Source organism: Scyliorhinus torazame, chromosome 5 (genome assembly GCF_047496885.1).
Source record: "Scyliorhinus torazame isolate Kashiwa2021f chromosome 5, sScyTor2.1, whole genome shotgun sequence".
Taxonomy (NCBI): domain Eukaryota; kingdom Metazoa; phylum Chordata; class Chondrichthyes; order Carcharhiniformes; family Scyliorhinidae; genus Scyliorhinus; species Scyliorhinus torazame.
The window spans coordinates 10,876,090-10,898,589 of record NC_092711.1 but is presented as its reverse complement, the minus strand read 5'-3'; the positions used below and the strand labels follow the sequence as shown (position 1 = coordinate 10,898,589).

The window sequence follows — 22,500 nt, the reverse complement described above, 5'->3', positions numbered from 1 at the left end:
TTTATTTAAAAGGTTAAGTTGAGTTCATGGAATAAACATTGTTTTGTGTTTAAAAACCCACGTGTCCACAATTGTAATCCCACACCTAGGGAACAAGCCGTGTGCTCGGAAAAGCAACAATAGCATTAAAGGGGGAGGTTGGTTGAACTCCATGATACATTTTGGGGTTCTAATCGTATCCATCTCAATCCCGCCCCCCCCCCCACCCCCCCCCCCCCCCCCCCCCCCCGCCTCAGTCTCCTCCACTCCAAGGAAAACAGCGCCAGTCTATCCAATCTCTCTTCATAGCTGAAACTCTCCAGCCCAGGCAACATCCTGGTAAATCTCCTCTCCACCCTTTCCAGTGCTATCACATCCCTCCTATAATGTGGGTTCCAGAACTGCTCACAATACTCTCGCTGTGGCATAACCAGCGTTTCCTACAGTTCCAGCATAAGCTCCCTGCTCTTAAACTCTGTGCCTCTGCCAATAAAGGCAACAATATCAGTACTAGGGAGGGGTGTAGGGGCTGGAGGAGGTTACAGAGATAGGAGGGGTGTAGGGGGCTGGAGGAGGTTACAGAGATAGGGAGGGGTGTAGGGGCTGGAGGAGGTTACAGAGATAGGGAGGGGTGTAGGGGCTGGAGGAGGTTACAGAGATAGGGAGGGGTGTAGGGGCTGGAGGAGGTTACAGAGATAGGGAGGGGTGTAGGGGCTGGAGGAGGTTACAGAGATAGGGAGGGGTGTAGGGGCTGGAGGAGGTTACAGAGATAGGGAGGGTGTAGGGGCTGGAGGAGGTTACAGAGATAGGGAGGGTTGTAGGGACTGGAGGAGGTTACAGAGATAGGGAGGGTTGTAGGGGCTGGAGGAGGTTACAGAGATAGGGAGGATTGTAGGGGCTGGAGGAGGTTACAGAGATAGGGAGGGGTGTAGGGGCTGGAGGAGGTTACAGAGATAGGGAGGGGTGTAGGGGCTGGAGGAGGTTACAGAGATAGGGAGGGGTGTAGGGGCTGGAGGAGGTTACAGAGATAGGGAGGGGTGTAGGGGCTGGAGGAGGTTACAGAGATAGGGAGGGGTGTAGGGGCTGGAGGAGGTTACAGAGATAGGGAGGGTTGTAGGGACTGGAGGAGGTTACAGAGATAGGGAGGGTTGTAGGGGCTGGAGGAGGTTACAGAGATAGGGAGGATTGTAGGGGCTGGAGGAGGTTACAGAGATAGGGAGGGGTGTAGGGGCTGGAGGTGGTTACAGAGATAGGGAGGGGTGTAGGGGCTGGAGGAGGTTACAGAGATAGGGAGGGTTGTAGGGGCTGGAGGAGGTTACAGAGATAGGGAGGGGTGTAGGGGCTGGAGGAGGTTACAGAGATAGGGAGGGTTGTAGGGGCTGGAGGAGGTTACAGTGATAGGGAGAGTTGTAGGGGCTGGAGGAAGTTACAGAGATAGGGAGGGTTGTAGGGGCTGGAGCAGGTTACAGAGATAGGGAGGGTTGTAGCGGCAGGAGGAGGTTACAGAGATAGGGAGGGTTGTAGGGGCTGGAGGAGGTTACAGAGATAGGGAGGGTTGTAGGGGCTGGAGGAAGTTACAGAGATGGTGAGGGTTACAGGGGCTGGAGGAGATTACAGAGATAGGGAGGGTTGTAGCGGCCGGAGGAGGTTACAGAGATAGGGAGGGGTGTAGGGGGCTGGAGGATGTTACAGAGATAGGGAGGGGTGTAGGGGGTTGGAGGAGGTTACAGAGATAGGGAGGGTTGTAGGGACTGGAGGAGGTTACAGAGATTGGGAGGGTTGTAGCGGACGGAGGAGGTTACAGAGATAGGGAGGGTTGCAGGGGCTGGAGGAGGTTACAGAGATAGGGAGGGGTGTAGGGGCTGGAGGAGGTTACAGAGATAGGGAGGGGTGTAGGGGCTGGAGGAGATTACAGAGATAGTGAGGGTTGTAGGGGCTGGAGGAGGTTACAGAGATAGGGAGGGTGTAGGGGCTGGAGGAGGTTACAGAGATAGGGAGGGGTGTAGGGGCTGGAGGAGGTTACAGAGATAGGGTTGTAGGGGGCTGGAGGAGGTTACAGAGATAGAGAGGGGTGTAGGGGCTGGAGGAACTTACAGAGATAGGGAGGGTTGTAGTGGCCGGAGGAGGTTACAGAGATAGGGAGGGTTGTAGGGGCTGGAGGAGGTTACAGAGATAGGGAGGGTGTAGGGGGCTGGAGGCGGTCACAGAGATAGGGAGGGTTGTAGGGGCTGGAGGAGGTTACAGAGATAGGGAGGGGTGTAGGGGCTGGAGGAGATTACAGAGATAGTGAGGGTTGTAGGGGCTGGAGGAGGTTACAGAGATAGGGAGGGTGTAGGGGCTGGAGGAGGTTACAGAGATAGGGAGGGGTGTAGGGGCTGGAGGAGGTTACAGAGATAGGGTTGTAGGGGGCTGGAGGAGGTTACAGAGATAGAGAGGGGTGTAGGGGCTGGAGGAACTTACAGAGATAGGGAGGGTTGTCGTGGCCGGAGGAGGTTACAGAGATAGGGAGGGTTGTAGGGGCTGGAGGAGGTTACAGAGATAGGGAGGGTGTAGGGGGCTGGAGGCGGTCACAGAGATAGGGAGGGTTGTAGGGGCTGGAGGAGGTTACAGAGATAGGGAGAGTTGTAGGGGATGGAGGAGGTTACAGAGATAGGGAGGGTTGTAGGGGCTGGAGGAGGTTACAGAGATAGGGAGGGTTGTAGGGGCTGGAGGAGGATACAGAGATAGGGAGGGGTGTAGGGAGCTGGAGGAGGTTACAGAGATAGGGAGGGGTGTAGGGGCTGGTGGAAGTAACAGAGATAGGGAGGGTTGTAGGGGCTGGAGGAGGTTACAGAGATAGGGAGGGGTGCAGGGGGCTGGAGGAGGTTACAGAGATAGGGAGGGGTGCAGGGGGCTGGAGGAGGTTACAGAGATAGGGAGGGGTGTAGGGGGCTGGAGGAGGTTACAGAGATAGGGAGGGGTGCAGGGGGCTGGAGGAGGTTACAGAGATAGGGAGGGTTGTAGGGGGCTGGAGGAGGTTACAGAGATAGGGAGGGTGTAGGGGGCTGGAGGAGGTTACAGAGATCGGGAGGGTTGTAGCGGCTGGAGGAGGTTACAGTGATAGGGAGGGTTGTAGCGGCTGGAGGAGGTTACAGAGATAGGGAGGGTGTAGGGGTCCGGAGGAGGTTACAGAGATAGGGAGGGGTGTAGGGGGCTGGAGGAGGTTACAGAGATAGGGAGGGTGTAGGGGGCTGGAGGAGGTTACAGAGATAGGGAGGGTTGTAGTGGCTGGAGGAGGTTACAGAGATAGGGAGGGTTGTAGCGGCTGGAGGAGGTTACAGAGATAGGGAGGGTTGTAGGGGCTGGAGGAGGTTACAGTGATAGGGAGAGTTGTAGGGGCTGGAGGAAGTTACAGAGATAGGGAGGGTTGTAGGGGCTGGAGCAGGTTACAGAGATAGGGAGGGTTGTAGCGGGCTGGAGGAGGTTACAGAGATAGGGAGAGGTGTAGGGGCTGGAGGAGGTTACAGAGATAGGGAGGGTTGTAGCGGCCGGAGGAGGTTACAGAGATAGGGAGGGTTGTAGGGGCTGGAGGAAGTTACAGTGATAGGGAGGGTGTAGGGGCTGGGGGAGGTTACAGAGATAGGGAGGGTTGTAGCGGCCGGAGGAGGTTACAGAGATAGGGAGGGGTGTAGGGGGCTGGAGGAGGATACAGAGATAGGGAGGGGTGCAGGGGGCTGGAGGAGGTTACAGAGATAGGGAGGGGTGTAGGGGGCTGGAGGAGGTTACAGAGATAGGGAGGGTTGTAGCAGCCGGAGGAGGTTACAGAGATAGGGAGGGTGTAGGGGCGAGAGGAGGTTACAGAGATAGGGAGGGTTGCAGAGGCTGGAGGAGGTTACAGAGATAGGGAGGGGTGTCGGGGCTGGAGGAGGTTACAGAGATGGGGGGGTTGTAGGGGCTGGAGGAGGTTAAAGAGATAGGGAGGGGTGTCGGGGCTGGAGGAGGTTACAGAGATAGGGAGGGGTGTAGGGGCTGGTGGAAGTAACAGAGATAGGGAGGGTTGTAGGGGCTGGAGGAGGTTACAGAGATAGGGAGGGGTGCAGGGGGCTGGAGGAGGTTACAGAGATAGGGAAGGGTGTAGGGGGCTGGAGGCGGTTACAGAGATAGGGAGGGGTGCAGGGGGCTGGAGGAGGTTACAGAGATAGGGAAGGGTGTAGGGGGCTGGAGGCGGTTACAGAGATAGGGAGGGGTGCAGGGGGCTGGAGGAGGTTACAGAGATAGGGAGGGCTGTAGGGTGCTGGAGGAGGTTACAGAGATAGGGAGGGGTGTAGGGGCTGGTGGAGGTAACAGAGATAGGGAGGGTTGTAGGCACTGGAGGAGGTTACAGAGATAGGGAGGGTTGTAGCGGCCGGAGGAGGTTACAGAGATAGGGAGGGGTTGTCGGGGCTGGAGGAGGTTGTAGAGATAGGGAGGGTTGTAGAAGGCTGGAGGAGGTTACAGAGATAGGGAGAGTTGTAGGGGCTGGAGGAGGTTACAGAGATAGGGAGGGTTGTAGGGGCTGGAGGAGGATACAGAGATAGGGAGGGGTGTAGGGAGCTGGAGGAGGTTACAGAGATAGAGAGGGGTGTAGGGGCTGGTGGAGGTTACAGAGATAGGGAGGGTTGTAGGGGCTGGAGGAGGATACAGAGATAGGGAGGGGCGTAGGGAGCTGGAGGAGGTTACAGAGATAGGGAGGGGTGTAGGGGCTGGTGGAGGTAACAGAGATAGGGAGCATTGTAGGGGCTGGGGGAGATGCAGAGATAGGAAGGGTTGTAGAGGCTGGAGGAGGTTACAGAGATAGGGAGGGGTTGTCGGGGCTGGAGGAGGTTACAGAGATAGGGAGGGGTGTAGGGGCTGGAGGAGGTTACAGAGATAGGGAGGGTTGTAGGGGCTGGAGGAGGCTACAGAGATAGGGGAGGGTTATAGGGGGCTGGAGGAGGTCACAGAGATAGGGAGGGGTGTAGGGGCTGGAGGAGGTTACAGAGATAGGGAGGGCTGTAGAGTGCTGGAGGAGGTTACAGAGATAGGGAGGGGTGTAGGGGCTGGTGGAGGTAACAGAGATAGGGAGGGTTGTAGGGGCTGGAGGAGGTTACAGAGATAGGGAGGGTTGTAGCGGCCGGAGGAGGTTACAGAGATAGGGAGGGTTGTAGGCACTGGAGGAGGTTACAGAGATAGGGAGGGTTGTAGCGGCCGGAGGAGGTTACAGAGATAGGGAGGGGTTGTCGGGGCTGGAGGAGGTTGTAGAGATAGGGAGGGTTGTAGAAGGCTGGAGGAGGTTACAGAGATAGGGAGGGGTGCAGGGGGCTGGAGGAGGTTACAGAGATAGGGAGGGCTGTAGGGTGCTGGAGGAGGTTACAGAGATAGGGAGGGGTGTAGGGGCTGGTGGAGGTAACAGAGATAGGGAGGGTTGTAGGGGCTGGAGGAGGTTACAGAGATAGGGAGGGTTGTAGCGGCCGGAGGAGGTTACAGAGATAGGGAGGGTTGTAGGCACTGGAGGAGGTTACAGAGATAGGGAGGGTTGTAGCGGCCGGAGGAGGTTACAGAGATAGGGAGGGGTTGTCGGGGCTGGAGGAGGTTGTAGAGATAGGGAGGGTTGTAGAAGGCTGGAGGAGGTTACAGAGATAGGGAGAGTTGTAGGGGCTGGAGGAGGTTACAGAGATAGGGAGGGTTGTAGGGGCTGGAGGAGGATACAGAGATAGGGAGGGGTGTAGGGAGCTGGAGGAGGTTACAGAGATAGGGAGGGGTGTAGGGGCTGGTGGAGGTTACAGAGATAGGGAGGGTTGTAGGGGCTGGAGGAGGATACAGAGATAGGGAGGGGCGTAGGGAGCTGGAGGAGGTTACAGAGATAGGGAGGGGTGTAGGGGCTGGTGGAGGTAACAGAGATAGGGAGGGCTTTAGGGGCTGGGGGAGATGCAGAGATAGGAAGGGTTGTAGAGGCTGGAGGAGGTTACAGAGATAGGGAGGGGTTGTCGGAGCTGGAGGAGGTTGCAGAGATAGGGAGGGGTGTAGGGAGCTGGAGGAGGTTACAGAGATAGGGAGGGTTGTAGGGGCTGGAGGAGGCTACAGAGATAGGGGAGGGTTATAGGGGGCTGGAGGAGGTCACAGAGATAGGGAGGGGTGTAGGGGCTGGTGGAGGTTACAGAGATAGGGAGGGTTGTCGCGGCCGGAGGAGGTTACAGAGATAGGGAGGGTTGTAGCGGCCAGAGGAGGTTACAGAGATAGGGAGGGGTGTAGGGGCTGGAGGAGATGCAGAGATAGGGAGGGGTTGTCGGAGCTGGAGGAGGTTGCAGAGATAGGGAGGGTTGTAGTGGCTGGAGGAGGTTACAGAGATAGGGAAGGTTGTCGGGGCTGGAGGAGGTTGCAGAGATAGGGAGGGTTGTAGAAGGCTGGAGGAGGTTACAGAGATAGGGAGAGTTGTAGGGGCTGGAGGAGGTTATAGAGATAGGGAGGGTGTAGGGGGCTGGAGGCGGTCACAGAGATAGGGAGGGTTGTAGGGGCTGGAGGAGGTTACAGAGATAGGGAGGGGTGTAGAGGCTGGAGGAGGTTGCAGAGATAGGGAGGGTGTAGGGGGCTGGAGGCGGTCACAGAGATAGGGAGGGTTGTAGGTGCTGGAGGAGGTTACAGAGATAGGGAGGGTGTAGGGGGCTGGAGGCGGTCACAGAGATGGGGAGGGTTGTAAGGGGCTGGAGGAGGTTACAGAGATAGGGAGGGTTGTAACGGGCTGGAGGAGGTTACAGAGATAGGGAGGGTTGTAGGGGGCTGGAGGAGGTTACAGAGATAGGGAGGGGTGTAGGGGGCTGGAGGACGTTACAGAGATAGGGAGGATTGTAGGGGGCTGGAGGAGGTTACAGAGATAGGGAGGGGCGTAGGGGGCTGGAGGAGGTTACAGAGATAGGGAGGGGTGTAGGGGGCTGGAGGAAGTTACAGAGATAGGGAGGGGTGTAGGGGTTGGAGGAGGTTACAGAGATAGGGAGAGGTGTAGGGGGCTGGAGGAGGTTACAGAGATAGAGACGCCCGGAGACTCCCACCCCCTCCTCAGCCCCCGTCCTCACCTGCACTGCGACACCAAAGTTGTTGCCATCCTCAATCTTCGGGATCTGCAGCTGAATCCAGATAGTGACCTGACGAGGGGGGTGCGAGAGAACGAGCGTCAGACATGATCCGTTCGACATCCCGGCGGGCAAGGCATTCCCGGGATTCCGGTCCGTCGAGCGCGATAAGGACTTCAGCGTCAACGTGAGATCGGAGAAGGACCGGGGCCGTAGCGGAGGCCAGTTCGTCGTGGTAGGTGAGGGGGAAGGGACGGGATTTGTCCGAATGGTTATCAAAACAGGAAGAATGGTGGGAAGGAGAAAGGGGCACACAAGGTGAATCGCTCCTTCAGCGGAGGGAGTACGGGCAATCATTGCACAGGTGAGAGAAGGAGGCCATTCAACCGCACGAGCCTTCGCTCAAATATACCTGTGTTTTCGATCATCAATTCAGAAACGGTCAGTCATGTTACACTGAGGGGTTTAGAAGGATGGTCTTCAATGGGAGGTAGGGGATTAGAGGAATCGTCTTCGATGGGAGAGTTCGGGGTTTAGAAGGATGGTCTTCGGTGGGAGAGTTAGGGGATTAGAAGGATGGTCTTCGATGGGAGAGTTAGAGGATTAGAGGGATGGTCTTCGATGGGAGAGTTAGGGGATTGGAGGGATGGTCTTTGATGGGAGTGTTAGAAGATTAGAGGGATGGTCTTCGATGGGAGAGTTAGAGGATTAGAGGGATGGTCTTCGATGGGAGAGTTAGGGGATTAGAGGGATGGTCTTCGATGGGAGAGTTAGAGGATTAGAAGAATGGTCATCAATGGGGAGAGTTAGGGGATTAGAGGGATGGTCTTCGATGGGAGAGTTAGGGGATTAGAGGGATGGTCTTCGATGGGAGAGTTAGAGGATTAGAGGGATGGTCTTCGATGGGAGAGTTAGGGGATTGGAGGGATGGTCTTTGATGGGAGAGTTAGAAGATTAGAGGGATGGTCTTTGATGGGAGTGTTAGAAGATTAGAGGGATGGTCTTCGATGGGAGAGTTAGAGGATTAGAAGGATGGTCATCAATGGGGAGAGTTAGGGGATTAGAGGGATGGTCTTTGATGGGGGAGTTAGGGGATTAGAGGGATGGTCTTCGATGGGTGAGTTAAGGGATTAGAGGGATGGTCTTCGATGGGAGAGTTAGAGGATTAGAGGGATCATCTTCGATGGGAGAGTTAGGGGATTAGAGGAATGGTCTTCAATGGGAGAGGTAGGGGATTAGAGGAATGATCTTCAATGGGAGAGGTAGGAGATTAGAGGGATCGTCTTCGATGGGAGAGTGAGGGGTTTAGAGGGATGGTCTTCGATGGGAGAGTTAGAGGATTAGAGGGATGGCCTTCGATGGGAGAGTTAGGGGTTTAGAGGGATGGTCTTCGATGGGAGAGTTAGAGGATTAGAGGGATGGTCTTCGATGGGAGAGGTAGGGGATTAGAGGAATGATCTTCAATGGGAGAGGTAGGAGATTAGAGGGATCGTCTTCGATGGGAGAGTGAGGGGTTTAGAGGGATGGTCTTCGATGGGAGAGTTAGAGGATTAGAGGGATGGCCTTCGATGGGAGAGTTAGAGGATTAGAGGGATGGTCTTCGATGGGAGAGTTAGGGGTTTAGAGGGATGGTCTTCAACGGGAGAGTTAGGGGTTTAGAGGGATGGTCTTCGATGGGAGAGTTAGGGGTTTAGAGGGATGGTCTTCAACGGGAGAGTTAGAGGATTAGAGGGATGGTCTTCGATGGGAGAGTTAGGGGTTTAGAGGGATGGTCTTCGATGGGAGAGTTAGGGAATTAGAGGGATGGTCTTCAATGGGAAGAGTTAGGGAATTAGAGGGATGGTCTTCAATGGGAGACTCATTGACTAGCCTGTTTTCCTTGTTGGGTGTCTGGAGTGGACGGATTAATGAGGAAACGCGGGACTTACAATACTATTTTTCTCCTTCAGCAGGGTGATTTCGGGTTTGATGCGCCTGAGCATAGCCAGAATCTTCTCGTTACTCGGCACTGGGCCACAAGGGGGGCCTAGAAACGGAGGGAGAGGGGACAGAAACAGTTAAAACATCAACGGGTCAGTCAGCGAGAGCGAGCGAGCTTGTTTACCGTGAGATGGGAAATCCCCAAAAAAGCAACGTGCATCTATATCGTCCAACCGCACGTCGGAGCCCCCCACTCCCTCCCCCCTCCCTCCAACTCCCCAAAATCTTTGACAGCCGTTGGAAGATGTCCCGGGATGTTCCTGCGATCGATATCGAACCTTACGCAGCCCTGGGAGACTCACGGAAGACAGCGTCAACAGGATCGGACAGAAACTGCGCTCGTCTGGTGCGGAGTCCAACGCTTGTAAGGGGACATCACCGCAAATGAAATTCTATTTCCTCGCGAACACAGGGGGCGGGCTTCACGCCGCCAGCGCATGGGAAGATCCCGCAGGAGGGCGGCACGGTGGCGTGTTGGTTAGCACTGCTACCTCACGGCGCTGAGGACCCTGGTTCGATCCCAACCTCCGGTTGACTGTAAATGTAGAGTTTGCATATTTGTGATTCATGCACTCAAACACCCAGATTCCTCTGCACCACAACACTCCATGGTCACAGGAAAGGCTTTAAGGCTCACCGCTATCCTCGTCATCTTTATCTTTATCTTTATCTTTATCTTTGTCTTTGTCTTTCTCAGTTTCTTTATCCTTCTTTGCCTCCGCTTTCTTCTTTTTCTGTCAATTAACAAATCATTTTTTAAATCGACACCAACTCTCGGGAACTGAGGGAGTACTGAGGGAGCGCCGCACTGTCAGAGGGTCAGGACTGAGGGAGCGCCGCACTGTCAGAGGGTCAGTACTGAGGGAGTGCCGCACTGTCAGAGGGTCAGTACTGAGGGAGTTCTGCACTGTCAGAGTGTCAGTACTGAGGGAGTGCCGCAATGTCAGAGGGTCAGTACTGAGGGAGTGCCGCACTGTCAGAGGGTCAGTACTGAGGGAGTGCTGAACTGTCAGAGGGTCAGTACTGAGGGAGTGCCGCACTGTCAGAGGGTCAGTACTGAGGCAGCGCCGCACTGTCAGATGGTCAGTACTGAGGGAGCGCCGCACTGTCAGAGGGTCAGTACTGAGGGAGCGCCGCACTGTCAGAGTGTCAGTACTGAGGGAGTGCTGCACTGTCAGAGGGTCAGTACTGAGGGAGTGCCGCACTGTCAGAGGGTCAGTACTGAGGGAGTGCCGCACTGTCAGAGGGTCAGTACTGAGGGAGCGCCGCACTGTCAGAGGGTCAGTACTGAGGGAGCGCCGCACTGTCAGAGGGTCAGTACTGAGGCAGCGCCGCACTGTCAGAGGGTCAGTACTGAGGGAGCGCCGCACTGTCAGAGGGTCAGTACTGAGGGAGCGCCGCACTGTCAGAGTGTCAGTACTGAGGGAGTGCTGCACTGTCAGAGGGTCAGTACTGAGGGAGTGCCGCACTGTCAGAGGGTCAGTACTGAGGGAGTGCCGCACTGTCAGAGAGTCAGTACTGAGGGAGTGCTGCACTGTCAGAGGGTCAGTACTGAGGGAGTGCCGCACTGTCAGAGGGTCAGTACTGAGGGAGTGCCGCACTGTCAGAGAGTCAGTACTGAGGGAGCGCCGCACTGTCAGAGGGTCAGTACTGAGGGAGTGCCGCACTGTCAGAGGGTCAGTACTGAGGGAGTGCCGCACTGTCAGAGGGTCAGTACTGAGGGAGCGCCGCACTGTCAGAGGGTCAGTACTGAGGGAGTGCCGCACTGTCAGAGGGCAAGTACTGAGGGAGCGCCGCACTGTCAGAGGGTCAGTACTGAGGGAGTGCCGCACTGTCAGAGGGTCAGTACTGAGGGAGCGCCGCACTGTCAGAGGGTCAGTACTGAGGGAGTGCTGCACTGTCAGAGGGTCAGTACTGAGGGTGTGCCGCACTGTCAGAGGGTCAGTACTGAGTGAGTGCCGCACTGTCAGAGGGTCAGTACTGAGGGAGTGCCGCACTGTCAGAGGGTCAGTACTGAGGGAGTGCCGCACTGTCAGAGGGTCAGTACTGAGGGAGTGCCGCACTGTCAGAGGGTCAGTACTGAGGGAGTGCCGCACTGTCAGAGGGTCAGTACTGAGGGAACGCCGTACTGTCAGAGGGTCAGTACTGAGGGAGTGCCGCACTGTCTGTGCGTCAGTACTGAGGGAGCGCCGCACTGTCAGAGGGTCAGTACTGAGGGAGTGCCGCACTGTCAGAGGGTCAGTACTGAGGGAGCGCCGCACTGTCAGAGGGTCAGTACTGAGGGAGTGCCACACTGTCAGAGGGTCAGTACTGAGGGAGCGCCGCACTGTCAGAGGGTCAGTACTGAGGGAGCGCCGCACTGTCAGAGGGTCAGTACTGAGGGAGTGCCGCACTGTCAGAGGGTCAGTACTGAGGGAGCGCCGCACTGTCAGAGGGTCAGTACTGAGGCAGCGCCGCACTGTCAGAGGGTCAGTACTGAGGGAGCGCCGCACTGTCAGAGGGTCAGTACTGAGGGAGCGCCGCACTGTCAGAGGGTCAGTACTGAGGGAGTGCTGCACTGTCAGACGGTCAGTACTGAGGGAGTGCCGCACTGTCAGAGGGTCAGTACTGAGGGAGTGCCGCACTGTCAGAGAGTCAGTACTGAGGGAGCGCCGCACTGTCAGAGGGTCAGTACTGAGGGAGTGCCGCACTGTCAGAGGGTCATTACTGTGGGAGTGCCGCACTGTCAGAGGGTCAGTACTGAGGGAGCGCCGCACTGTCAGAGGGTCAGTACTGAGGGAGTGCCGCACTGTCAGAGGGCAAGTACTGAGGGAGCGCCGCACTGTCAGAGGGTCAGTACTGAGGGAGTGCCGCACTGTCAGAGGGTCAGTACTGAGGGAGCGCCGCACTGTCAGAGGGTCAGTACTGAGGGAGTGCCGCACTGTCAGAGGGTCAGTACTGAGGGAGTGCCGCACTGTCAGAGGGTCAGTACTGAGGGAGTGCCGCACTGTCAGAGGGTCAGTACTGAGGGAGTGCCGCACTGTCAGAGGGTCAGTACTGAGGGAGTGCCGCACTGTCAGAGGGTCAGTACTGAGGGAGTGCCGCACTGTCAGAGGGTCAGTACTGAGGGAGCGCCGCACTGTCAGAGGGTCAGTACTGAGGGAACGCCGCACTGTCAGAGGGTCAGTACTGAGGGAGTGCCGCACTGTCAGAGGGTCAGTACTGAGGGAGCGCCGCACTGTCAGAGGGTCAGTACTGAGGGAGCGCCGCACTGTCAGAGGGTCAGTACTGAGGGAGCGCCGCACTGTCAGAGGGTCAGTACTGAGGGAGTGCCGCACTGTCAGAGGGTCAGTACTGAGGGAGTGCCGCACTGTCAGAGGGTCAGTACTGAGGGAGCGCCGCACTGTCAGAGGGTCAGCACTGAGGGAGCGCCGCACTGTCAGAGGGTCAGTACTGAGGGAGCGCCGCACTGTCAGAGGGTCAGTACTGAGGGAGCGCCGCACTGTCAGAGAGTCAGTACTGAGGGAGTGCCGCACTGTCAGAGGGTCAGTACTGAGGGAGCGCCGCACTGTCAGAGGGTCAGTACTGAGGGAGTGCAGCACTGTCAGAGGGTCAGTACTGAGGGTGCGCCGCACTGTCAGAGGGTCAGTACTGAGTGAGTGCCGCACTGTCAGAGGGTCAGTACTGAGGGAGTGGCGCACTGTCAGAGGGTCAGTACTGAGGGAGCGCCGCACTGTCAGAGGTTCAGTACTGAGGGAACGCCGCACTGTCAGAGGGTCAGTACTGAAGGAGTGCCGCATTGTCTGTGCGTCAGTACTGAGGGAGCGCCGCACTGTCAGAGGGTCAGTACTGAGGGAGTGCCGCACTGTCAGAGGGTCAGTACTGAGGGAGCGCCGCACTGTCAGAGGGTCAGTACTGAGGGAGCACCGCACTGTCAGTGGGTCAGTACTGAGGGAGTGCCGCTCTGTCAGAGGGTCAGTACTGAGGGAGCGCCGCACTGTCAGAGGGTCAGTACTGAGGGAGTGCCGCACTGTCAGAGGGCAAGTACTGAGGGAGCGCCGCACTGTCAGAGGGTCAGTACTGAGGGAGTGCCGCACTGTCAGAGGGTCAGTACTGAGGGAGCGCCGCACTGTCAGAGGGTCAGTACTGAGGGAGCGCCGCACTGTCAGAGGGTCAGTATTGAGGGAGTGCCGCACTGTCAGAGGGTCAGTACTGAGGGAGCGCCGCACTGTCAGAGGGTCAGTACTGAGGCAGCGCCGCACTGTCAGATGGTCAGTACTGAGGGAGCGCCGCACTGTCAGAGGGTCAGTACTGAGGGAGCGCCGCACTGTCAGAGTGTCAGTACTGAGGGAGTGCTGCACTGTCAGAGGGTCAGTACTGAGGGAGTGCCGCACTGTCAGAGGGTCAGTACTGAGGGAGTGCCGCACTGTCAGAGGGTCAGTACTGAGGGAGCGCCGCACTGTCAGAGGGTCAGTACTGAGGGAGCGCCGCACTGTCAGAGGGTCAGTACTGAGGCAGCGCCGCACTGTCAGAGGGTCAGTACTGAGGGAGCGCCGCACTGTCAGAGGGTCAGTACTGAGGGAGCGCCGCACTGTCAGAGTGTCAGTACTGAGGGAGTGCTGCACTGTCAGAGGGTCAGTACTGAGGGAGTGCCGCACTGTCAGAGGGTCACTACTGAGGGAGTGCCGCACTGTCAGAGAGTCAGTACTGAGGGAGTGCTGCACTGTCAGAGGGTCAGTACTGAGGGAGTGCCGCACTGTCAGAGGGTCAGTACTGAGGGAGTGCCGCACTGTCAGAGAGTCAGTACTGAGGGAGCGCCGCACTGTCAGAGGGTCAGTACTGAGGGAGTGCCGCACTGTCAGAGGGTCAGTACTGAGGGAGTGCCGCACTGTCAGAGGGTCAGTACTGAGGGAGCGCCGCACTGTCAGAGGGTCAGTACTGAGGGAGTGCCGCACTGTCAGAGGGCAAGTACTGAGGGAGCGCCGCACTGTCAGAGGGTCAGTACTGAGGGAGTGCCGCACTGTCAGAGGGTCAGTACTGAGGGAGCGCCGCACTGTCAGAGGGTCAGTACTGAGGGAGTGCTGCACTGTCAGAGGGTCAGTACTGAGGGTGTGCCGCACTGTCAGAGGGTCAGTACTGAGTGAGTGCCGCACTGTCAGAGGGTCAGTACTGAGGGAGTGCCGCACTGTCAGAGGGTCAGTACTGAGGGAGTGCCGCACTGTCAGAGGGTCAGTACTGAGGGAGTGCCGCACTGTCAGAGGGTCAGTACTGAGGGAGTGCCGCACTGTCAGAGGGTCAGTACTGAGGGAACGCCGCACTGTCAGAGGGTCAGTACTGAGGCAGTGCCGCACTGTCTGTGCGTCAGTACTGAGGGAGCGCCGCACTGTCAGAGGGTCAGTACTGAGGGAGTGCCGCACTGTCAGAGGGTCAGTACTGAGGGAGCGCCGCACTGTCAGAGGGTCAGTACTGAGGGAGTGCCGCACTGTCAGAGGATCAGTACTGAGGGAGTGCTGCACTGTCAGAGGGTCAGGACTGAGGGAGCGCCGCACTGTCAGAGGGTCAGCACTGAGGGAGCGCCGCACTGTCAGAGGGTCAGTACTGAGGGAGCGGCGCACTGTCAGAGGGTCAGTACTGAGGGAGCGCCGCACTGTCAGAGGGTCAGTACTGAGGGAGTGCCGCACTGTCAGAGGGTCAGTACTGAGGGAGTGCCGCACTGTCAGAGGGTCAGTACTGAGGGAGCGCCGCACTGTCAGAGGGTCAGTACTGAGGGAGCGCCGCACTGTCAGAGGGTCAGTACTGAGGGAGCGCCGCACTGTCAGAGGGTCAGTACTGAGGGAGTGCCGCACTGTCAGAGGGTCAGTACTGAGGGAGCGCCGCACTGTCAGAGGGTCAGTACTGAGGGAGTGCCACACTGTCAGAGGGTCAGTACTGAGGGAGCGCCGCACTGTCAGAGGGTCAGTACTGAGGGAGCGCCGCACTGTCAGAGGGTCAGTACTGAGGGAGTGCCGCACTGTCAGAGGGTCAGTACTGAGGGAGCACCGCACTGTCAGAGGGTCAGTACTGAGGCAGCGCCGCACTGTCAGAGGGTCAGTACTGAGGGAGCGCCGCACTGTCAGAGGGTCAGTACTGAGGGAGCGCCGCACTGTCAGAGTGTCAGTACTGAGGGAGTGCTGCACTGTCAGACGGTCAGTACTGAGGGAGTGCCGCACTGTCAGAGGGTCAGTACTGAGGGAGTGCCGCACTGTCAGAGAGTCAGTACTGAGGGAGCGCCGCACTGTCAGAGGGTCAGTACTGAGGGAGTGCCGCACTGTCAGAGGGTCATTACTGTGGGAGTGCCGCACTGTCAGAGGGTCAGTACTGAGGGAGCGCCGCACTGTCAGAGGGTCAGTACTGAGGGAGTGCCGCACTGTCAGAGGGCAAGTACTGAGGGAGCGCCGCACTGTCAGAGGGTCAGTACTGAGGGAGTGCAGCACTGTCAGAGGGTCAGTACTGAGGGAGCGCCGCACTGTCAGAGGGTCAGTACTGAGGGAGTGCCGCACTGTCAGAGGGTCAGTACTGAGGGAGGGCCGCACTGTCAGAGGGTCAGTACTGAGGGAGTGCCGCACTGTCAGAGGGTCAGTACTGAGGGAGTGCCGCACTGTCAGAGGGTCAGTACTGAGGGAGTGCCGCACTGTCAGAGGGTCAGTACTGAGGGAGTGCCGCACTGTCAGAGGGTCAGTACTGAGGGAGCGCCGCACTGTCAGAGGGTCAGTACTGAGGGAACGCCGCACTGTCAGAGGGTCAGTACTGAGGGAGTGCCGCACTGTCTGTGCGTCAGTACTGAGGGAGCGCCGCACTGTCAGAGGGTCAGTACTGAGGGAGTGCCGCACTGTCAGAGGGTCAGTACTGAGGGAGCGCCGCACTGTCAGAGGGTCAGTACTGAGGGAGCGCCGCACTGTCAGAGGGTCAGTACTGAGGGAGCGCCGCACTGTCAGAGGGTCAGTACTGAGGGAGTGCCGCACTGTCAGAGGGTCAGTACTGAGGGAGTGCCGCACTGTCAGAGGGTCAGTACTGAGGGAGCGCCGCACTGTCAGAGGGTCAGCACTGAGGGAGCGCCGCACTGTCAGAGGGTCAGTACTGAGGGAGCGCCGCACTGTCAGAGGGTCAGTACTGAGGGAGCGCCGCACTGTCAGAGAGTCAGTACTGAGGGAGTGCCGCACTGTCAGAGGGTCAGTACTGAGGGAGCGCCGCACTGTCAGAGGGTCAGTACTGAGGGAGTGCAGCACTGTCAGAGGGTCAGTACTGAGGGTGCGCCGCACTGTCAGAGGGTCAGCACTGAGGGAGCGCCGCACTGTCAGAGGGTCAGTACTGAGGGAGCGCCGCACTGTCAGAGGGTCAGTACTGAGGGAGCGCCGCACTGTCAGAGAGTCAGTACTGAGGGAGTGCCGCACTGTCAGAGGGTCAGTACTGAGGGAGCGCCGCACTGTCAGAGGGTCAGTACTGAGGGAGTGCAGCACTGTCAGAGGGTCAGTACTGAGGGTGCGCCGCACTGTCAGAGGGTCAGTACTGAGGGAGTGCCGCACTGTCAGAGGGTCAGTACTGAGTGACTGCCGCACTGTCAGAGGGTCAGTACTGAGGGAGTGGCGCACTGTCAGAGGGTCAGTACTGAGGGAGCGCCGCACTGTCAGAGGTTCAGTACTGAGGGAACGCCGCACTGTCAGAGGGTCAGTACTGAAGGAGTGCCGCATTGTCTGTGCGTCAGTACTGAGGGAGCGCCGCACTGTCAGAGGGTCAGTACTGAGGGAGTGCCGCACTGTCAGAGGGTCAGTACAGAGGGAGCGCCGCACTGTCAGAGGGTCAGTACTGAGGGAGCACCGCACTGTCAGTGGGTCAGTACTGAGGGAGTGCCGCTCTGTCAGAGGGTCAGTACTGAGGGAGTGCTGCACTGTCAGAGGGTCAGTACTGAGGGAGTGCCGCACTGTCAGAGGGTCAGTACTGAGGGAGCGCCGCACTGTCAGAGGGTCAGTACTGAGGGAGCGCCGCACTGTCAGAGGGTCAGTACTGAGGGAGTGCTGCACTGTTGGAGGGTCAGTACTGAGGGAGTGCCGATCTGTCAGAGGGTCAGTACTGAGGGAGTGCCGCACTGTCAGAGGGTCAGTACTGAGGGAGTGCCGCACTGTCAGAGGGTCAGTACTGAGGGAGCGCCGCACTGTCAGAGGGTCAGTACTGAGGGAGTGCAGCTCTGTCAGAGGGTCAGTACTGAGGGAGCGCCGCACTGTCAGAGGGTCAGTACCGAGGGAGAGCTGCACTGTCAGAGGGTCAGTGCTGAGGGAGCGCCGCACTGTCAGAGGGTCAGTACTGACGGAGCGCCGCACTGTCAGAGGGTCAGTACTGAGGGAATGCTGCACTGTCAGAGGGTCAGTACTGAGGCAGCGCCGCACTGTCAGATGGTCAGTACTGAGGGAGCGCCGCACTGTCAGAGGGTCAGTACTGAGGGAGCGCCGCACTGTCAGAGTGTCAGTACTGAGGGAGTGCTGCACTGTCAGAGGGTCAGTACTGAGGGAGTGCCGCACTGTCAGAGGGTCAGTACTGAGGGAGTGCCGCACTGTCAGAGGGTCAGTACTGAGGGAGCGCCGCACTGTCAGAGGGTCAGTACTGAGGGAGCGCCGCACTGTCAGAGGGTCAGTACTGAGGCAGCGCCGCACTGTCAGAGGGTCAGTACTGAGGGAGCGCCGCACTGTCAGAGGGTCAGTACTGAGGGAGCGCCGCACTGTCAGAGTGTCAGTACTGAGGGAGTGCTGCACTGTCAGAGGGTCAGTACTGAGGGAGTGCCGCACTGTCAGAGGGTCAGTACTGAGGGAGTGCTGCACTGTCAGAGGGTCAGTACTGAGGGTGCGCCGCACTGTCAGAGGGTCAGTACAGAGGGAGTGCCGCACTGTCAGAGGGTCAGTACTGAGGGAACGCCGCACTGTCAGAGGGTCAGTACTGAGGGAGTGCCGCACTGTCAGAGGGTCAGTACAGAGGGAGCGCCGCACTGTCAGAGGGTCAGTACTGAGGGAGTGCCGCACTGTCAGAGGATCAGTACTGAGGGAGTGCTGCACTGTCAGAGGGTCAGGACTGAGGGAGCGCCGCACTGTCAGAGGGTCAGCACTGAGGGAGCGCCGCACTGTCAGAGGGTCAGTACTGAGGGAGCGGCGCACTGTCAGAGGGTCAGCACTGAGGGAGCGCCGCACTGTCAGAGGGTCAGTACTGAGGGAGTGCCGCACTGTCAGAGGGTCAGTACTGAAGGAGTGCCGCACTGTCAGAGGGTCAGTACTGAGGGAGCGCCGCACTGTCAGAGGGTCAGTACTGAGGGAGCGCCGCACTGTCAGAGGGTCAGTACTGAGGGAGCGCCGCACTGTCAGAGGGTCAGTACTGAGGGAGTGCCGCACTGTCAGAGGGTCAGTACTGAGGGAGCGCCGCACTGTCAGAGGGTCAGTACTGAGGGAGTGCCACACTGTCAGTGGGTCAGTACTGAGGGAGCGCCGCACTGTCAGAGGGTCAGTACTGAGGGAGCGCCGCACTGTCAGAGGGTCAGTACTGAGGGAGTGCCGCACTGTCAGAGGGTCAGTACTGAGGGAGCACCGCACTGTCAGAGGGTCAGTACTGAGGCAGCGCCGCACTGTCAGAGGGTCAGTACTGAGGGAGCGCCGCACTGTCAGAGGGTCAGTACTGAGGGAGCGCCGCACTGTCAGAGGGTCAGTACTGAGGGAGTGCTGCACTGTCAGACGGTCAGTACTGAGGGAGTGCCGCACTGTCAGAGGGTCAGTACTGAGGGAGTGCCGCACTGTCAGAGAGTCAGTACTGAGGGAGCGCCGCACTGTCAGAGGGTCAGTACTGAGGGAGTGCCGCACTGTCAGAGGGTCATTACTGAGGGAGTGCCGCACTGTCAGATGGTCAGTACAGAGGGAGCGCCGCACTGTCAGAGGGTCAGTACTGAGGGAGTGCCGCACTGTCAGAGGGCAAGTACTGAGGGAGCGCCGCACTGTCAGAGGGTCAGTACTGAGGGAGTGCCGCACTGTCAGAGGGTCAGTACTGAGGGAGCGCCGCACTGTCAGAGGGTCAGTACTGAGGGAGTGCCGCACTGTCAGAGGGTCAGTACTGAGGGAGCGCCGCACTGTCAGAGGGTCAGTACTGAGGGAGTGCCGCACTGTCAGAGGGTCAGTACTGAGGGAGTGCCGCACTGTCAGAGGGTCAGTACTGAGGGAGTGCCGCACTGTCAGAGGGTCAGTACTGAGGGAGTGCCGCACTGTCAGAGGGTCAGTACTGAGGGAGCGCCGCACTGTCAGAGGGTCAGTACTGAGGGAACGCCGCACTGTCAGAGGGTCAGTACTGAGGGAGTGCCGCACTGTCTGTGCGTCAGTACTGAGGGAGCGCCGCACTGTCAGAGGGTCAGTACTGAGGGAGTGCCGCACTGTCAGAGGGTCAGTACTGAGGGAGCGCCGCACTGTCAGAGGGTCAGTACTGAGGGAGCGCCGCACTGTCAGAGGGTCAGTACTGAGGGAGCGCCGCACTGTCAGAGGGTCAGTACTGAGGGAGTGCCGCACTGTCAGAGGGTCAGTACTGAGGGAGTGCCGCACTGTCAGAGGGTCAGTACTGAGGGAGCGCCGCACTGTCAGAGGGTCAGCACTGAGGGAGCGCCGCACTGTCAGAGGGTCAGTACTGAGGGAGCGCCGCACTGTCAGAGGGTCAGTACTGAGGGAGCGCCGCACTGTCAGAGAGTCAGTACTGAGGGAGTGCCGCACTGTCAGAGGGTCAGTACTGAGGGAGCGCCGCACTGTCAGAGGGTCAGTACTGAGGGAGTGCCGCACTGTCAGAGGGTCAGTACTGAGGGAGCGCCGCACTGTCAGAGGGTCAGTACTGAGGGAGCACCGCACTGTCAGTGGGTCAGTACTGAGGGAGTGCCGCTCTGTCAGAGGGTCAGTACTGAGGGAGTGCTGCACTGTCAGAGGGTCAGTACTGAGGGAGTGCCGCACTGTCAGAGGGTCAGTACTGCGGGAGCGCCGCACTGTCAGAGGGTCAGTACTGAGGGAGCGCCGCACTGTCAGAGGGTCAGTACTGAGGGAGCGCCGCACTGTCAGAGGGTCAGTACTGAGGGAGTGCTGCACTGTTGGAGGGTCAGTACTGAGGGAGTGCCGATCTGTCAGAGGGTCAGTACTGAGGGAGTGCCACAATGTCAGAGGGTCAGTACTGAGGGAGTGCCGCACTGTCAGAGGGTCAGTACTGAGGGAGCGCCGCACTGTCAGAGGGTCAGTACTGAGGGAGTGCCGCACTGTCAGAGGGTCAGTACTGAGGGAGTGCCGCTCTGTCAGAGGGTCAGTACTGAGGGAGCGCCGCACTGTCAGAGGGTCAGTACCGAGGGAGAGCTGCACTGTCAGAGGGTCAGTGCTGAGGGAGCGCCGCACTGTCAGAGGGTCAGTACTGACGGAGCGCCGCACTGTCAGAGGGTCAGTACTGAGGGAATGCTGCACTGTCAGAGGGTCAGTACTGAGGGAGTGCTGCACTGTCAGAGGGTCAGTACTGAGGGAGCTCCGCAGTGTCAGAGGGTCTGTACTAAGGGAGTGCCGCACTGTCAGAGGGTCAGTACTGGGGGAGTGCTGCACTGTCAGAGGGTCAGTACTGAGGGAGTGCCGCACTGTCAGAGGGTCTGTACTGAGGGAGTGCCGCACTGTCAGAGGGTCAGTACTGGGGGAGTGCTGCACTGTCAGAGGGTCAGTACTGAGGGAGTGCTGCACTGTCAGAGGGTCAGTACTGAGGGAGCTCCGCAGTGTCAGAGGGTCTGTACTGAGGGAGTGCCGCACTGTCAGAGGGTCAGTACTGGGGGAGTGCTGCACTGTCAGAGGGTCAGTACTGAGGGAGCGCCGCACTGTCAGAGGGTCAGTACTGACGGAGCGCCGCACTGTCAGAGGGTCAGTACTGAGGGAGCACCACACTCACCTCTTCTTCCTTCTGTTTCTCCTTTGCGGGATCCGGAATCGGAATGTCGAGCTCCGCCCGGATTACGGACAAATCCTGAAGATTCAGGTCACTGTCCTGTGGGTGAAAGTCAGGAATCAGGTCAGCAGCTGGAACGCTCGAGGCAGATGTGTTTCCAGACCAACCCTGTGTCTCGTCAAGGCTGGTGAGGGGCGGGGCGATCACCTCAATCCCCTTTGACCCCGGGATGTCCTGGGAGGGGAAAGGTCACAGAGCGACCCGCTGACCCCAGCCTTAGCCCATCTCGTTTTGATTTGCCGTTGGTTTTCCGGGGGGCGTGTTTTCAGCTGATTCCCGCTCCCTCACTCCGGAAACGTTCCGAACGCTCGAATATGGAGCAGGAAGGACGCCCCCTCGAGGCTGCTACTCCAGTTCCCCCCGTCCCCTGTCCCCCTCTCAGACTCCTCATCTCCACTTCCTCTTCCCCCCCCAACCTCGGTTCCTTCCCCCCCAACTTTTCACCCCGGCTAGACTCACCGAGACCTGTTTTACCAGGCTCCGACCGCAACCCCTTCCCCACCTCGCTCCCGTTCACTGGCCGGCTTAAACCGGCCAGAGTGGAGGCCCCCGCCCCGGTCTCCTTCCCCTCCCCCCTTGCCCGCTCCCAGGAAAACCAAGCAATCCCCTTCAGCACACAACCCCTGCATACACACCCAAGCCCCAAAGAACCATCATTGCAAGTGAAATTCCCAACTCTTCCCTCGTCCAAATGTATACAGCATCGACTCATTTAGTAAATACACCAACAGGTAGTGAAAAAATAAAGTTACATGAGGCTACATCGGTACACGACCGTTTCTCAATTCTGCCACAGTCCTTCTGCCTTCGCAAACTCCTCCACTGCTTCCGCTGTCCCAAAATAAAAGGCCTTGGATTCGTAGGTCACCCTCAACTGAGCTGTATATACAATACCGCACTGCACCTTGCTGATGTACAGTGCTGCCTTCACCCAGCTGAAGGTCGCCCGCCTCCTCGCCAGCTCCACCGTAAAGTCCTGGTATATGCGTATATCAGCTCCAGCCCACTGTACCACCCGCTTCTGCTTTGCCCAGCACAGGACCTTCTCCTTCACGCTGTTCCGGCGGAATTCCGTGAACTCCCTTTGTCACGGCCGTTTTTCTCCCCAACTTGGACATTTCTCCTCCCTGCGCCTTCTTACAGCCTTTTCAGCCTCCGTTGCCCCTGGGACCGGGCGTTAAGACTCGGAAATTTCTATTCCCGACCGGGAGCCCTCCGGTGTGCGGCTGCCTCCCGCCCGCCGTCACCGGAAGTCTACCCCCTTATTTTTAAACAGTTTCCCCCCAGTTCTAGATTCTTCCACAAGAGGACACATCCTCTCCACATCCACCCTGTCGATAACCCCCTCAGGATCCTAACGATCTCGATCGAGGCGTCTCTCACTAAACTCCAGTCAACGCAAACTAACCTCTCTCCAACCTTTCCTCAACAGACGACCCGCCCGTTCCTGGTGTTGGTCCAGTAAACCTTCTCCGAACTGTTTCCA

The 22,500-nt window shown here is 58.5% G+C and overlaps 1 protein-coding gene across 1 annotated transcript in view; it reads right to left on the bottom strand.

Annotated features, from left to right (window-relative positions):
* The window catches only part of LOC140422591 (proteasome activator complex subunit 1-like), a 59,227-nt gene that overhangs the window by 33,837 nt on the left and 2,890 nt on the right, over positions 1–22,500 (bottom strand). The window contains exons 4-7 of the mRNA XM_072507598.1: positions 20,958–21,053; positions 9,661–9,757; positions 8,972–9,069; positions 7,047–7,115 (exon numbers count right to left, since the gene is read on the bottom strand). Coding sequence (XP_072363699.1) covers positions 7,047–7,115; positions 8,972–9,069; positions 9,661–9,757; positions 20,958–21,053 — 360 coding nt within the window. The remainder of the gene's footprint in view (positions 1–7,046; positions 7,116–8,971; positions 9,070–9,660; positions 9,758–20,957; positions 21,054–22,500) is intronic.